General features: G+C 38.8%; 1 protein-coding gene across 1 annotated transcript in view; it reads left to right on the top strand.

Moving 5' to 3' along the window:
• LOC133557401 (kinesin-like protein KIF2A) overlaps nucleotides 1–14,413 on the top strand; it is a 43,488-nt gene extending 29,075 nt beyond the window's left edge. The window contains exons 17-21 of the mRNA XM_061907826.1: nucleotides 6–86; nucleotides 3,838–3,982; nucleotides 4,063–4,164; nucleotides 6,561–6,696; nucleotides 6,769–14,413. Of these exons, the coding sequence (XP_061763810.1) occupies nucleotides 6–86; nucleotides 3,838–3,982; nucleotides 4,063–4,164; nucleotides 6,561–6,696; nucleotides 6,769–6,854 (550 nt within the window). The 3' untranslated portion in view covers nucleotides 6,855–14,413. The remainder of the gene's footprint in view (nucleotides 1–5; nucleotides 87–3,837; nucleotides 3,983–4,062; nucleotides 4,165–6,560; nucleotides 6,697–6,768) is intronic.
• The last annotated feature ends 914 nt before the right edge of the window (nucleotides 14,414–15,327 follow it).

Here is a 15,327-nt window from a genome sequence, read left to right as displayed (position 1 = left end):
TCCAGGGTGAAGGAGTTTGGGATCAGTCCTTCAGACATTCCCTTCTCACAGAGCGGTGGACGTGCGGAGCTCTCTCCGACTTACGAGTAAGAACTCTCCGCAACTTCCTGTGCCATCACTTCCTGTCCTGTTGCACTGCTACTTTTTGGCTACCTTTTCCTGTACCATCACGTCAAACTTCCTCTTCCTGTCTGCTGCTTTTGCGATAACACTACTTAGTTCCACTTCCTGTCCCATCTCACTGCTACTTCCTGTCATGTATCAGTGCTACTTCTTGTCATGCTGCTATTTCCTGTCCAACCTAATCATACTTCCACTTCCTGTCTGCTGCTTTTGCGATAACACTACTAAGTTCCACTTCCTGTCCCATCTCACTGCTACTTCCTGTCATGTACCAGTGCTACTACTTGTCATGCTGCTACTTCCTGTCGAACCTAATCCTACTTCCACTTCCTGTCTGCTGCTTTTGCAATAACACTACTAAGTTCCACTTCCTGTCCCATCTCACTGCTACTTGCTGTCATGTATCAGTGCTGCTACTTGTCTTGCTGCTACTTCCTGTCCAACCTAATCACACTTCCACTTCCTGTCTGGTGCCATAGCGATAACACTACTTAGTTCCATTTCCTGTCCCATCTCACTGCTACTTCCTGTCATGTATTAGTGATACCACCTGTCATGCTGCTACTTCCTGTCCAACCTAATCACACTTCCACTTCCTGTCTGGTGCCTTTGTGATCACACTACTTAGTTCCACTTCCTGTCCTATCTCACTGCTACTTCCTGTCATGTATCAGTGTTACTTCTTGTCATGCTGCTACTTCTTGTCCAACCTAATCATACTTCCACTTCCTGTCTGTTGCCTTTGTGATCACACTACTTAGTTTCACTTCCCGTCCCATCTCACTGCTACTTCCTGTCATCTATCAGTGCTACTTGTCTTGTTGCTACTTCCTGTCTGTTGCCTTTGTGATTACACTACTTAGTTCCACTTTCTGTCCCATCTCACTGCTACTTCTTGTCATGCTGCTACTTCCTGTCCAACCTAATCATACTTCCACTTCCTGTCTGTTGCCTTTGTGATCACACTACTTAGTTTCACTTCCTGTCCCATCTCACTGCTACTTCCTGTCATCTATCAGTGCTACTTGTCTTGTTGCTACTTCCTGTCCAACCTATTCATACTTCCACTTCCTGTCTGGTGCCTTTGTGATCACACTACTTAGTTCCACTTCCTGTCCCATCTCACTGCTACTTCCTGTCATCTATCAGTGCTACTTGTCTTGTTGCTACTTCCTGTCCAACCTATTCATACTTCAACTTCCTGTCTGTTGCCTTTGTGATCACACTACTTAGTTCCACTTCCTGTCCCATCTCACTGCTACTTCCTGTCATGTATCAGTCCTAGTACTTGTCATGCTGCTATTTCCTGTCCAACCTAATCATACTTCCACTTCCTGTCTGTTGCCTTTGTGATCACACTACTTAGTTTCAATTCCTGTCCCATCTCACTGCTACTTTCTGTCAACTTGTCTTGTTGCTACTTCCTTTCCAACCTAATCACACTTCCACTTCCTGTCTGGTGCCCTTGTGATCACACTACTTAGTTCCACTTCCTGTCCCATCTCACTGCTACTTCCTGCCATGTATCTGTGCTTCTACTTGTCATGCTGCTACTTCCTGTCCAACCTAATCATACTTCCACTTCCTGTCTGGTGCCTTTGCGACAACACTATTTAGTTCCACTTCCTGTCCCATCTCACTGCTACTTCCTGTCATGTATCAGTGATACCACTTGTCATACTGCTACTTCCTGTCCAACCTAATCACACTTCCACTTCCTGTCTGGTGCCTTTGTGATCACACTACTTAGTTCCACTTCCTGTCCCATCTCACTGCTACTTCCTGTCATGTATCAGTGCTACTTCTTGTCATGCTGCTACTTCCTGTCCAACCTAATCATACTTCCACTTCCTGTCTGTTGCCTTTGTGATCAAACTACTTAGTTTCACTTCCCGTCCCATCTCACTGCTACTTCCTTTCATGTATACATGTCTTGTTGCTACTTCCTGTCCAACATAATCACACTTCCACTTCCTGTCTGGTGCCTTTGTGATCACACTACTTAGTTCCACTTCCTGTCCCATCTCACTGCTACTTCCTGTCATGTATCAGTGTTACTTCTTGTCATGCTGCTACTTCTTGTCCAACCTAATCATACTTCCACTTCCTGTCTGTTGCCTTTGTGATCACACTACTTAGTTTCAATTCCTGTCCCATCTCACTGCTACTTTCTGTCAACTTGTCTTGTTGCTACTTCCTGTCCACTCTAATCACACTTCCACTTCCTGTCTGGTGTCTTTGTGATCACACTACTTAGTTCCACTTCCTATCCCATCTTACTGCTACTTCCTGTCATGTAAAACATGTCTTCTTGCTACTTCCTGTCTAACCCAATCACACTTCCACTTCCTGTCTGGTGCCATTGCGATAACACTACTTAGTTCCACTTCCTGTCCCATCTCACTGCTACTTCTTGTCATGTATCATTGCTACTACATGTCATGCTGCTACTTCCTGTCCAACCTAATCACACTTCCACTTCCTGTCTGGTGCCATAGCGATAACACTACTTAGTTCCATTTCCTGTCCCATCTCACTGCTACTTCCTGTCATGTATCAGTGATACCACTTGTCATGCTGCTACTTCCTGTCCAACCTAATCATACTTCCACTTCCTGTCTGTTGCCTTTGTGATCACACTACTTAGTTTCACTTCCTGTCCCATCTCACTGCTACTTCCTGCCATGTATCAGTGCTACTACTTGTCATGCTGCTACTTCCTGTCCAACCTAATCACACTTCCACTTCCTGTCTGTTGCCTTTGTGATCACACTACTTAGTTCCACTTCCTGTCCCATCTCACTGCTACTTCCTGTCATGTATCAGTGCTATTACTTGTCTTGCTGCTACTTCCTGTCCAACCTAATCATACTTCCACTTCCTGTCTGTTGCCTTTGTGATCACACTACTTAGTTTCAATTCCTGTCCCATCTCACTGCTACTTCCTGTCATGTATCAGTGCTACTTGTCTTGTTGCTACTTCCTGTCCAACCAAATCACACTTCCACTTCCTGTCTGTTGCCTTTGTGATCACACTACTTAGTTTCAATTCCTGTCCCATCTCACTGCTACTTTCTGTCAAGTTGTCTTGTTGCTACTTCCTGTCCAACCTAATCACATTTCCACTTCCTGTCTGGTGCCTTTGTGATCACACTACTTAGTTCCACTTCCTGTCCCATCTCACTGCTACTTCCTGCCATGTATCAGTGCTACTTCTTGTCATGCTGCTACTTCCTGTCCAACATAATCATACTTCCACTTCCTGTCTGGTGCCTTTGCGACAAAACTATTTATTTCCACTTCCTGTCCCATCTCACTGCTACTTCCTGTTATGTACCAGTGCTACTACTTGTCATGCTGCTACTTCCTATCCAAACTAATTACACTTCCACTTCCTGTCTGGTGCCTTTGCAATAACACTATTTAGTTCCACTTCCTGTCCCAACTCACTGCTACTTCCTGCCATGTACCAGTGCTACTACTTGTCATGCTGCTACTTCCTGTCCGACCTAATCACACTTCCACTTCCTGTCCGGTCTCAACACAAATCTGTGGTTCCATTCTTTCTCTTTGCTTTTCTAACGGCTACTACTTCCGTCCTGTTCCGTGTCATGACACTTCCTTTCCCAGCTCGCTAGCACTTTCCTTGTTTTGTCCCACCCACTTCCTGTCTTACCACGTTGGACGTTCGTGTCGCCCGCTCTGTCTGTCCAGCGCCAAGGAGCTGTCGGTGGAGCCGGCGGCCGTGATGGACGTTGATCTGGAAGGACACGGCAACCAGCTGGAGGTCCTGGAGGCCCAATGGGGCGTGGGGAGTTCTCCGCAGAGAGACGACCTGAAGCTGCTCTGCGAGCAGAACGTGGGTCAAGAAGGCGGGTCCTGGGGTCCAAGGGACGACACCTGTTGTAACGCCACGCCTGTTTTTTGTGGGGTGCGCAGGAAGAGGAGGTTTCCCCGCAGCTCTTCACCTTCCACGAGGCCGTCTCGCAGCTGGTGGAGATGGAGGAGCAGGTTCTGGAGGACCACAGGGCCGTCTTCCAGGTCAGGACCCTTGGAGGGACATTACTGCCAAACACACACAAATGTTTTACTCACGCCCGATGATTAGCAAGTAAAAAAAACATTTTTTTTTAACTTAAAAAAATAAATATTGCAATTAAAAAAATAAAAAAAAATTTTCATAATCACTAAAAAAATTCATAAGTAAAAAATAATTTGCAATTAAAAAAAAAAATCCAAGTAAAAGAACATTTCTGCATTAAAAAAAAGTATTCACATGTAGCGCAACAATTCTTAAATGTACATTTCTTCCCCAAAAATTATTATTCGCGAGTAAAAAATTTTTTTATTCTTCAATTAAAAGTAATATTCGGTAATAAACCATTTCATCAGATTAAAACATTTGAATGTAAAAAAAAAAACGTACCTGCAAGTGAAAAAAACGATTTGCAATAAAAAAAAAATATTCTTCAGATAAAATAAAATCATACGTGAAACAAAATTCTGCAAGTAAAAATAACTATTTTTAAGTGAAAATGTTTTTTAAAAAAAATTCACAAGTAAGGAAACAATTTTCTTTCATTAAAATCGGTTCCCAAGTAAAAAAAATCTTTAATGAAAAAATACATTTTGCAAGTAAAAAAATAAATAAAAATGTTTTCATGATTACTAAAACACGTCATTAGTAAAAAAAAATTGCAAGTAAAATAAAGAATTGCAATTAAAATAAAATTGCTGCATCAGAAAAAACATTCACATGTTGAGAAACAATTCTCAAATCTATTTTTCTTTGAAAAAATTAATATTCACAAGTAAAAAAAAAAATATTGTTCTTCAATGAAAAATATTATTTGCTAATAAACAATTTTATCAGATTAAAACATTTGCATGGACAAAAAAAAACATCTGCAGGTAAAAAAACGATTTGCAAGAAAAAAAAGAAACTTTTCTTCAATTAAAAAAACAATTCATACCTGACACAAAATTCCTCCTAGTAAAAAAAAATATTTTTAAGTAAAAATGTTTTTTCTGCTTTAAAAAAAATATTCACAAGTAAGGAAACAATTTTCTTTCGTAAACAAAAAATGGTTGGCAAGTAAAAAAAACTATTCGTAAGTAAAATAAAAAATTGCAAGTAAAATAAAATTTCTGCATCAGAAAAAACATTCACATGTTGAGAAACAATTCTCAAATCTATTTTTCTTTGAAAAAATGTATATTCACAAGTAAAAAAAATATTGTTCTTCAATGAAAAATGTTATTTGCTAATAAACAATTTTATCAGATTAAAACATTTGCATGTATAAAAAAAACATATCTGCAGGTAAAAAAAACGATTTGCAAGAAAAAAAAGAAACTTTTCTTCAATTAAAAAAACAATTCATCCATCCCATCCATCCATTTCCTACCGCTTATTCCCTTTTGGGGTCGCGGGGGGCGCTGGCGCCTATCTCAGCTACAATCGGGCAGAAGGCGGGGTACACCCTGGACAAGTCGCCACCTCATCGCAGGGCCAACACAGATAACATACCTTAAACAAAATTCTGCAAGTAAAAAAAAAAATATTTTTAAGTAAAAATGTTTTTTTTCTGCTTCAAAAAAATATTCACAAGTAAGGAAAAAATTTTCCTTCGTAAACAAAAAATGGTTGGCAAGTAAAAAAAACTATTCGTAAGTAAAAACTATTTTCTGCAATAAAAAAATATACACAAGTAAAGAAACCAATTTTTTTTAATAAAAAATGATTTGCAAGTAAAAATGTATTATTTTTTTCAATTAAAAACGATTCACAAGTTAAACTTTTTCTTCAAGTACAAAAATGTTTTTTTCCCAATTGAAAACCAATTCATAAGTTTAAAAAAAAATATATATCTTTCAATTAAAAAAACGATTCATAAATAAAAAAAACAACTTTTTTTCCAATTAAAAAAACAACTCACAAGTTAGAACAATACATATTTTTCAATTATAAAAACTATTCACAAGTGAAAAAAACTTTTTTCCATTAAAAACAATTCACAAGTAAAATAAAAAAATTCTCAAGTATAAAAGCAATTTTCTTCAAGTCAAAACATTTGGCAGTAAAACTCCACCCTGCGCGATTCACACACCTGCATTTTGAGCACACATAAGTCGCACTCTACGGCATTTTATTTGCGCATGGTGCCGACCGCCAATAATAAGAAAGAAAAAGTAGGGTGGTGAGTAAAATGCAAACAGAAGAAAAGGGAAACAAGCTCAACCTGTAAGCTAACTTGTAAGTTAGGTATCTCTTTCTGTTTTTTGCCTTTTTTTTTTTACTTGCGCATCATTTTTTAAAAATTAATTACTTGCGAAACATTGAGCGTGAGTAAAAATATTTTTTGAGCGTTTGGACTTTTGTCGGTAATTTCAGTCCAAAAGGAGGCCTTTATCGCTATGACCGGTTTGCGCTTCAGGAGTCCATTCGCTGCCTGGAGGACGAGAAGGTCCTGCTGGAAATGACGGAGGAGGTGGACTACGACGTGGAGTCCTACGCCACGCAGCTGGAACAGATTCTGGACCAGAAGATCGACATCCTGACCGAACTGAGAGGTAAATAGGGGGGGAAAAAAAGCGTCTTCTTCTCGTGCGGGTGTTTGAGCGCCTGGAGCTGTTGTCTTGCAGACAAGGTGAAGTCCTTCCGCTGCACGCTGCAGGAGGAAGAGCAAGCCAGCCAACAAATCACCCCCAAGAGGCCTCGTGCACTTTAGACACACCCACCGGCCCAAAGACCCAAAGGCCACCAGCTCGCCCAGATTTAAAGGCCTACTGAAATGAGATGTTCTTATTTAAACGGGGATAGCAGGTCCATTCTATGTGTCATACTTGATCATTTCACGATATTGCCATATTTTTGCTGAAAGGATTTAGTAGAGAACGACGTCGATAAAATTTGCAACTTTTGGTCGCTAATAAAAAAGCCTTGCCTGCACCGGAAGTAGCAGACGATGTGCGCGTGACGTCACGGGTTGTGGAGCTCCTCACATCCTCACATTGTTTACAATCATGGCCACCAGCAGCGAGAGCGATTCGGACCAAGGAAGCGACGATTTCCACATTAATTTGAGCGAGGATGTAAGATTCGTGGATGAGGATAATGAGAGTGAAGGACTAGGAAAAAAAAAAAAGGTGAGGGCAGTCAGAGCGATTCAGATGTTATTAGACACATTTACTAGGATAATTCTGGAAAATCCCTTATCTGCTTATTGTGTTAGTGAAGTGAATTATATTTATATAGCGCTTTTCTCTAGTGACTCAAAGCGCTTTACATAGTGAAACCCAATATCTAAGTTACATTTAAACCAGTGTGGGTGGCACTGGGAGCAGGTGGGTAAAGTGTCTTGCCCAAGGACACAACGGCAGTGACTAGGATGGCGGAAGCGGGAATCGAACCTGCAACCCTTTGAGTTGCTAGCACGGCCAATCTACCAACCGAGCTATGCCGCTAGTGTTTCAGTGAGATCATATGGTCGTACCTGTACAACCTGAAAGTCGGAGGGGTGTGGCGAGATGTGGTGACCGCCAATGTCTCCGAACGGCCGGGCTGAGATTTTTTATTTTTTCCCTCCTCCACGGTGGAAGCATCCGACGGTCGGGGGCGGGCGGTGGGAGGAGGCAAGAGAGTCCGCAGCTGTTTCTTTGAAATGCGCAGGAGGAACGACGCAAGCTCTCCGCTCATGTCTACGGCAAGAGCCGACTTATTACCACCATTTTCTCACCGAAACCTGCCGGTTGACATGTGGTAGGGAACCGTGTTCGCTTGACCGCTCTGTTCCATAGTAAAGCTTCACCGTCATCTTTCGGGAACGTAAACAAGGAAACACCGGCTGTGTTTGTGTGGCTAAAGGCGGCCGCAATACACCGCTTCCCACCTACAGCTTTCTTCTTTGACGTCTCCATTAGTAATTGAAGAAATTGCAAAATATTCCGCAACACAGATGTCAATAATACTGTGGAATTATGCGATAAAAACAGACGACTCATAGCTGTGAACGGTGCTGGAACCAGATGTCCTCTACAATGCGTGACGTCACACGCACACGCGTCATCATACCGCGACGTTTTTGCAGGATACTTCCACGCAAAATTTAAAATTGCAATTGAGTAAATTAAACCGGCCGTATTGGCATGTGTTGCAATGTTAATATTTCATCATTGATATATAAACTGTCAGACTGCGTGGTTGGTAGTAGTGGCTTTCGGTAGGCCTTTAAGAGCTCCTGTCGTACCCCCGTCTTCTGTGCGTGGTCTGGTCAACGCCTCATTGCTGGGCATCGTCTAGCCCTGCTGTCTGTCCTCCAGGGCAACGACGTCTTTGACTTATTCTTTGTTTTTCGCTACTAGCCGGAGGGAAAAAAAAAAAAAAAAGTACTGTACTTGTACGTTAAACCTGCGACCCGCGTTGAACATATCGGTGGAAAACATGACCTGCCAACAGGGAAAAGGGTGACAGCAAATACAGTGGGACCTCGATTTACCAACTTGATTGGTTCTTGAACAGGGTTTTTAAATGGAAAAGTTTGTATAGTGAAAAAGAGTTTGCCACAAGAAACGATGTATATATCATTAATGGCTTCCAAAAGTCCGTATTTTAGTGACCGGTATTCGGTACCCCCGCCCCCATCCTTTTTTCTAACGGGCATGGCAGCCCGTCGTCGTCACGTGGTGATATTGCTGGTTTTACAAGCAGAGGAGCATGTTCGGCAGCGCGCACACACAGAGTACTTACAAGCAGACACAGTGTGTAGACAGGAAAGGGAGAAGAGACGCATTTTGGTGTAAAAAGTCAAGATAAAGGTGAAGTTATAACACTGAAACACCCTCAGGAAGAGCTGCTCTACGACATGGCTAGCTAGTTAGCGGCTAACATCCATCCACAGTGTTTCAGCTACTTCTAAATCACTAATCCTCGCCTCCATGGCGACACATAAAGTAAGTTTCTTACAAGTATTATTATCACTGGAGGATGAGGAAAAGCTCTAAACATGCTTCATTACACACCGTAGTGGGATACAATAGCTCACCAATGTAAACAAATGCCATGGGTGGATCTACACCTGACATCCACTGTAATGATACCAAGTACTATTGCGTATCTAGTTTATCGTCACAGAAACGTTAAAAAAAAATTCATATTATGTTCATCAAGTCAGTAAATACGTCCCTGGACACATGAGGACTTATGACCAATGTATGATCCTGTAACTACTTGGTATCGGATCGATACCTAAATGTGTGGTATCATCCAAAACTAATGCTAAGTATCAAAGAAGAGAAGAATAAGTGATTATTACATTTTAACAGAAGTGTAGATAGAACATGTTGAAACAGAAAATAAGACGATAAATAAAGTAAGTTTCTTACAAGTTACATTATCACTGGAGGATGAGGAAAACCTCTAAACTTGCTTCACTACACACCGTAGTGGGATACAATAGCTCACCAATGTAAACAAATGCCATGGGTGGATCTACACCTGACATCCACTGTAATGATACCAAGTACTATAGCGTATCTAGTTTATCGTCACAAAAACGTTAAAAAAAAATTCATATTATGTTCATCAAGTCAGTAAATACGTCCCTGGACACATGAGGACTTTGAATATAACCAATGTATGATCCTGTAACTACTTGGTATCGGATCGACACCTAAATGTGTGGCATCATCCAAAACTAATGCTAAGTATCAAAGAAGAGAAGAATAAGTGATTATTACATTTTAACAGAAGTGTAGATAGAACATGTTGAAACAGAAAATAAGCCGATAAATAAAGTAAGTTTCTTACAAGTATTGTTATCACTGGAGGATGAGGAAAACCTCTAAACATGCTTCACTACACACCGTAGTGGGATACAATAGCTCACCAATGCAAACAAATGCCATGGGTGGATCTACACCTGATATCCACTGTAATGATACCAAGTACTATACCGTATCTAGTTTATTGCCACAAAAACTTAAAAAAAAAATTCATATTATGTTCATCAAGTCAGTAAATACGTCCCTGGACACATGACGACTTATGACCAATGTATGATCCTGTAACTACTTGGTATCGGATCGATACCTAAATATTTGGTATCATCCAAAACTAATGCTAAGTATCAAAGAAGAGAAGAATAAGTGATTATTACATTTTAACAGAAGTGTAGATAGAACATGTTCAAACAGAAAATAAGCCGATAAATAAAGTAAGTTTCTTACAAGTAACATTATCACTGGAGGATGAGGAAAACCTCTAAACATGCTTCACTACACACCGTAGTGGGATACAATAGCTCACCAATGTAAACAAATGCCATGGGTGGATCTACACCTGACATCCACTGTAATGATACCAAGTACAGTAGCGTACCTAGTTGATACTACTATAAATATATCGCTATTTTTTATCGTCACAAAAACTTTTAAAAAAAAAATCATATTATTTTTATCAAGTCAGTAAATATGTTCCTGGACACACGAGGACTTTGAATATGACCAATGTATGATCCTGTAACTACTTGGTATCAGATCGACACCTAAATATGTGGTATCATCCAAAACTAATGCCAAGTATCAAAGAAGAGAAGAATAAGTGATTATTACATTTTAACAGAAGTGTAGATAGAACATGTTGAAACAGAAAATAAGCCGATAAATAAAGTAAGTTTCTTACAAGTTACATTATCACTGGAGGATGAGGAAAACCTCTAAACATGCTTCACTACCCACCGTAGTGGGATACAATAGCTCACCAATGTAAACAAATGCCATGGGTGGATCTACACCTGACACCCACTGTAATGATACCAAGTACTATAGCGTATCTAGTTTATCGTCACAAACACTTTTAAAAAAAAATTCATATTATGTTCATCAAGTCAGTAAATACGTCCCTGGACACATGAGGACTTTGAATATGACCTATGTATGATCCTGTAACTACTTGGTATCGGATCGATACCTAAATGTGTGGTATCAACTAAAACTAATGCTAAGTATCAAAGAAGAGAAGCATAAGTGATTATTACATTTTAACAGAAGTGTAGATAGAACATGTTCAAACAGAAAATAAGCCGATAAATAAAGTAAGTTTCTTACAAGTATCATTATCACTGGAGGATGAGGAAAACCTCTAAACATGCTTCACTACAAACCGTAGTGGGATACAATAGCTCACCAATGTAAACAAATGCCATGGGTGGATCTACACCTGACATCCACTGTAATGATACCAAGTACTATAGCGTATCTAGTTTATCGTCACAAAAACGTAAAAAAAAAAATTCACATTATGTTCATCAAGTCAGTAAATACGTCCCTGGACACATGAGGACTTATGACCAATGTATGATCCTGTAACTACTTGGTATCGGATCGATACCTAAATATGTGGTATCATCCAAAATTAATGCTAAGTATCAAAGAAGAGAAGAATAAGTGATTATTACATTTTAATAGAAGTGTAGATAGAACATGTTGAAACAGAAAATAAGCCGATAAAGTAAGTTTCTTACAAGTATTATTATCACTGGAGGATGAGGAAAAGCTCTAAACATGCTTCACTACACACCGTAGTGGGATACAATAGCTCACCAATGTAAACAAATGCCATGGGTGGATCTACACCTGATATCCACTGTAATGATACCAAGTACAGTAGCGTACCTAGTTGATACTACTATAAATACATCGATATTTTTTATCGTCACAAAAACTTTAAAAAAAAATTCATATTATTTTTATCAAGTCAGTAAATACGTCCCGCCCTGCGATGAGGTAGCGACTTGTCCAGGGTGTACACCGCCTTCCGCCCAATTGTAGCTGAGATAGGTGCCAGCGCCCCCCGCAACCCCTAAAGGGAATAAGTGGTTGAAAATGGATGGATGGATGGATAAATACGTCCCTGGACACATGAGGACTTTGAATATAACCAATGTATGATCCTGTAACTACTTGGTATCGGATCGACACCTAAATGTGTGGCATCATCCGAAACTAATGTAAAGCATCCAAACAACAGAAAAACGATTATTGTATTTTAACAGAAGTGTAGATAGAACATGTTGAAACAAAAAATAAGCAGATATTAACTGTAAATGAACAAGAGGATTAATAATTATTTATTACAGTTTGTCCCTCATAATGTGTAGACAATAATAGGTGTATAAATGACACAATATGTTACTGCGTACGACTAATTAGGAGTCTTTGTTTGTTTACTTGCTACTAAAATACAAGTTGACTATTTTATTTAAGGACTAAATTACAATAATAAACATATCTTTCATGAACTTTAAGATTTTTTTTGTTAAAATAAAGCTTATAATGCCATTTTTTATGGTTCCCTTTATTTAGAAAAATATCAAAATACAAGTTGGTACCAACTTTAAACTGAACAAAACATAAAGTGCTTAACATGACTACATATCAGACCAACATAACAAAGGAGTAAAGAATCCACTTTCTATTTATTAACGAACCTAAACAACAACAACAAGCTGAACTGTGCTGTGTGCACTGCTTCGCCAAAACGTGCACACACACAAGTCCCTTTGGTGCCTTCACAGACAATCAGAAATCACAAAACTCCTTAAATTTGACAAGAATGTTGCTACAATAATAAACATTTGAATGAGTAATACCCACTTAAATCAACATCGGCAAAGGAGGAGCGGACAGGGGGCGGGGCCTTAAAAAGGTGCTGCTGAACAGCTCTTCTCGCCGCTGTGAAATAAGTTTGCTTTGGCATATTTTTCCAGAAAAGTTCGGTCGCATCACAATTACCGTATTTTTCAGACTACAGAGCACACCAGTAAAAAAAGCCGAAGAAAAAAATATGTTTACATTTATCAGTCGCACTGGACTATAAGCGTTGTGGAATGAGTTATTCACGCAGAAGCATTTTGTAAACAATAATTTACACAAAACGATGTCTGCAACACGGCAGTAAAACGGCTGATCAAACAAAACATAAGACATCGTCATGAACCCGCTAGCTGCAAAAGCTAGCTCTCCAATCAGCTAAACAAACTCAGTAACTCCATGGTGACGTTATGAAACTAAAACAATACAAAAAGTACATTGTAAGTTAATAATGCTAACACAGACACTCGTTGACGTGTTAGCATATTAGCTAATGCTAACATTACCACAGCACGTACAAATATGCATGAAACCTTTCCTACAGACATCACACATGGGACGCTTTAGTTATATTATAAAACTTACAAACGTTGCTTGGAGTGATAAATCAAGAATCCACCCGAGTAGGAACGCTATGGACGGCTAGAATTGTACTTCCGGTGGATTAAAAAAAAAAAAGTCTGAACAGCAAACTCGTCCAAAAGCTGGCGCCATAGCAGAAACAATAACACACCGTTTTAGTGCATTTGCTTGTTTTGTTTACCTATTTACATCATGAAGAAAAATCCATAAATTAGCTGCACCGTTTTAAGAGGCCGCAGGGTTCAAAGCCGAGGAAAAAAAGTTGCTGCTTACAGTCCGGAATTTACTGCTGAACGCCGATTCTTCCATACTTTTGAGCCCCATTATTGTACTCCTTGCTAATAGTATTTATTTTATTTATTTTTAACTCCACGACAATTTCCTCTTTCGTTCCACGCTGGTCTGTTGTCTTTTTGGGACTCATATTGAGTTAGCAAAACGGACAAAACTTGTCAAAATTGTGAAAAAAAACATAGTGACGTGGAGGGCTCCGCATGGCCAAAGCTGCTGTGCCCTGCTTTTTGCCTGCAGGCGCATGTCAAAAGGAAAGGTCGGAGCGTCGGTACACAGAGACACGCTTCGCACACGGAGCTCGCAAGGTTCGTAAATCGAGGTTTTACTGTATTTCAACGTTAGCATGTTTTGTTTTGTTTTGAAATGTCATTCTTAGCCGTGTATCCTAACAATGTCTTGGACCAGCAGTCGCTTACACCCCCCCCCGCCCCCTCCTACTTGGAAGACTAGAAACAGCACCCGGTCAATAGTGTCTAGAGTACCTCGGTACCAGGGAGTTAAAAAAAAAAAAAGGGTGTATTTATGTATGCGACGTGAAGTTTTTTTTAGTCAATTTTATAAGGACATTAAGTTTAAGTGATTTCCAAAACCAACAAGGTAAGAGCCAGAGAAGAGCCACTATGTTTAATTTATATTGTCTGTCATTGGTGAGCTTCGAGCTCGCACTGCATCTATTGGCCACTGGGGGTCACTGTAAGCAAACATTTCCACACAGTCCATTAAAATGTCATTTACTATAATAAACAAAGAAAGTTGGCTTAAATGTGTATGACTTACTGCACATTTCATTTTTTAAACCCCGATTCACAAGTAAAAACGTTTTTTTTTTTCGCAATTAAAAAGGATTCACAAGTTAAAAAAGTTATTCTTCCATTAACAAAACGATTCACAAGTACAAAGAACTTTTTTTTTCCAATTAGGAAAAAGGTTAACTAGTACAAAACATTTTTTTTCCAATTACAAAAACGATTCACAAGTACAAAAATGTTTTTTTTTCCAATTATAAAAACGATCAACAAGTACAAAAAAAAAATTTTCCAATTAGAAAAACGATTCACAAGTTTAAAAAAAGTTTGTCTTCAAATAACAAAATTCACAAATACAAAAAGTTTTTCTTCAAATAAAAAAACGGTTTACAAGTAAAAAAAAGTTTCTCAATTAAGAATGATTCAAAAGTTAAAAATGTTTTTCTTCAATTAAAATACAAATAAAAAATAGATTAACAAGTACAAAAAACTTTTTTTCCCCAAATACAAAAACGATGAACAAGTACAAACATTTTTTTTTCCAATTAGAAAAACGATTCACAAGTACTAAAAACTTTTTTTCCAATTAGAAAAATGATTAACAAGTACATCAAACTTTTTTTTCCAATTAGAAAAACGATTCACAAGTACTAAAAACTTTTTTTCCAATTAGAAAAACGATTAACAAGTACATCAAACTTTTTTTCCAATTAGAAAAACGATTAACAAGTACAAACATTTTTTTTTCCAATTTGAAAAACGATTAACAAGTACAAAAAACTTTTTTCCAATTAGAAAAACGATTAACAGTACAAAAAACTCTTTCCCCAATTAGAAAAACGATTAACAAGTACAAAAAAACGTTTTTCCAATTAAAAAACAATTCACAAGTTCAAAAAAAGTTTTTTTTTCAATGAAAAACGATTCACAA

The sequence above is a fragment of the Nerophis ophidion genome, linkage group LG08 (genome assembly GCF_033978795.1).
Source record: "Nerophis ophidion isolate RoL-2023_Sa linkage group LG08, RoL_Noph_v1.0, whole genome shotgun sequence".
NCBI lineage: Eukaryota > Metazoa > Chordata > Actinopteri > Syngnathiformes > Syngnathidae > Nerophis > Nerophis ophidion.
This window is presented reverse-complemented; position numbering and strand designations above follow the sequence as displayed.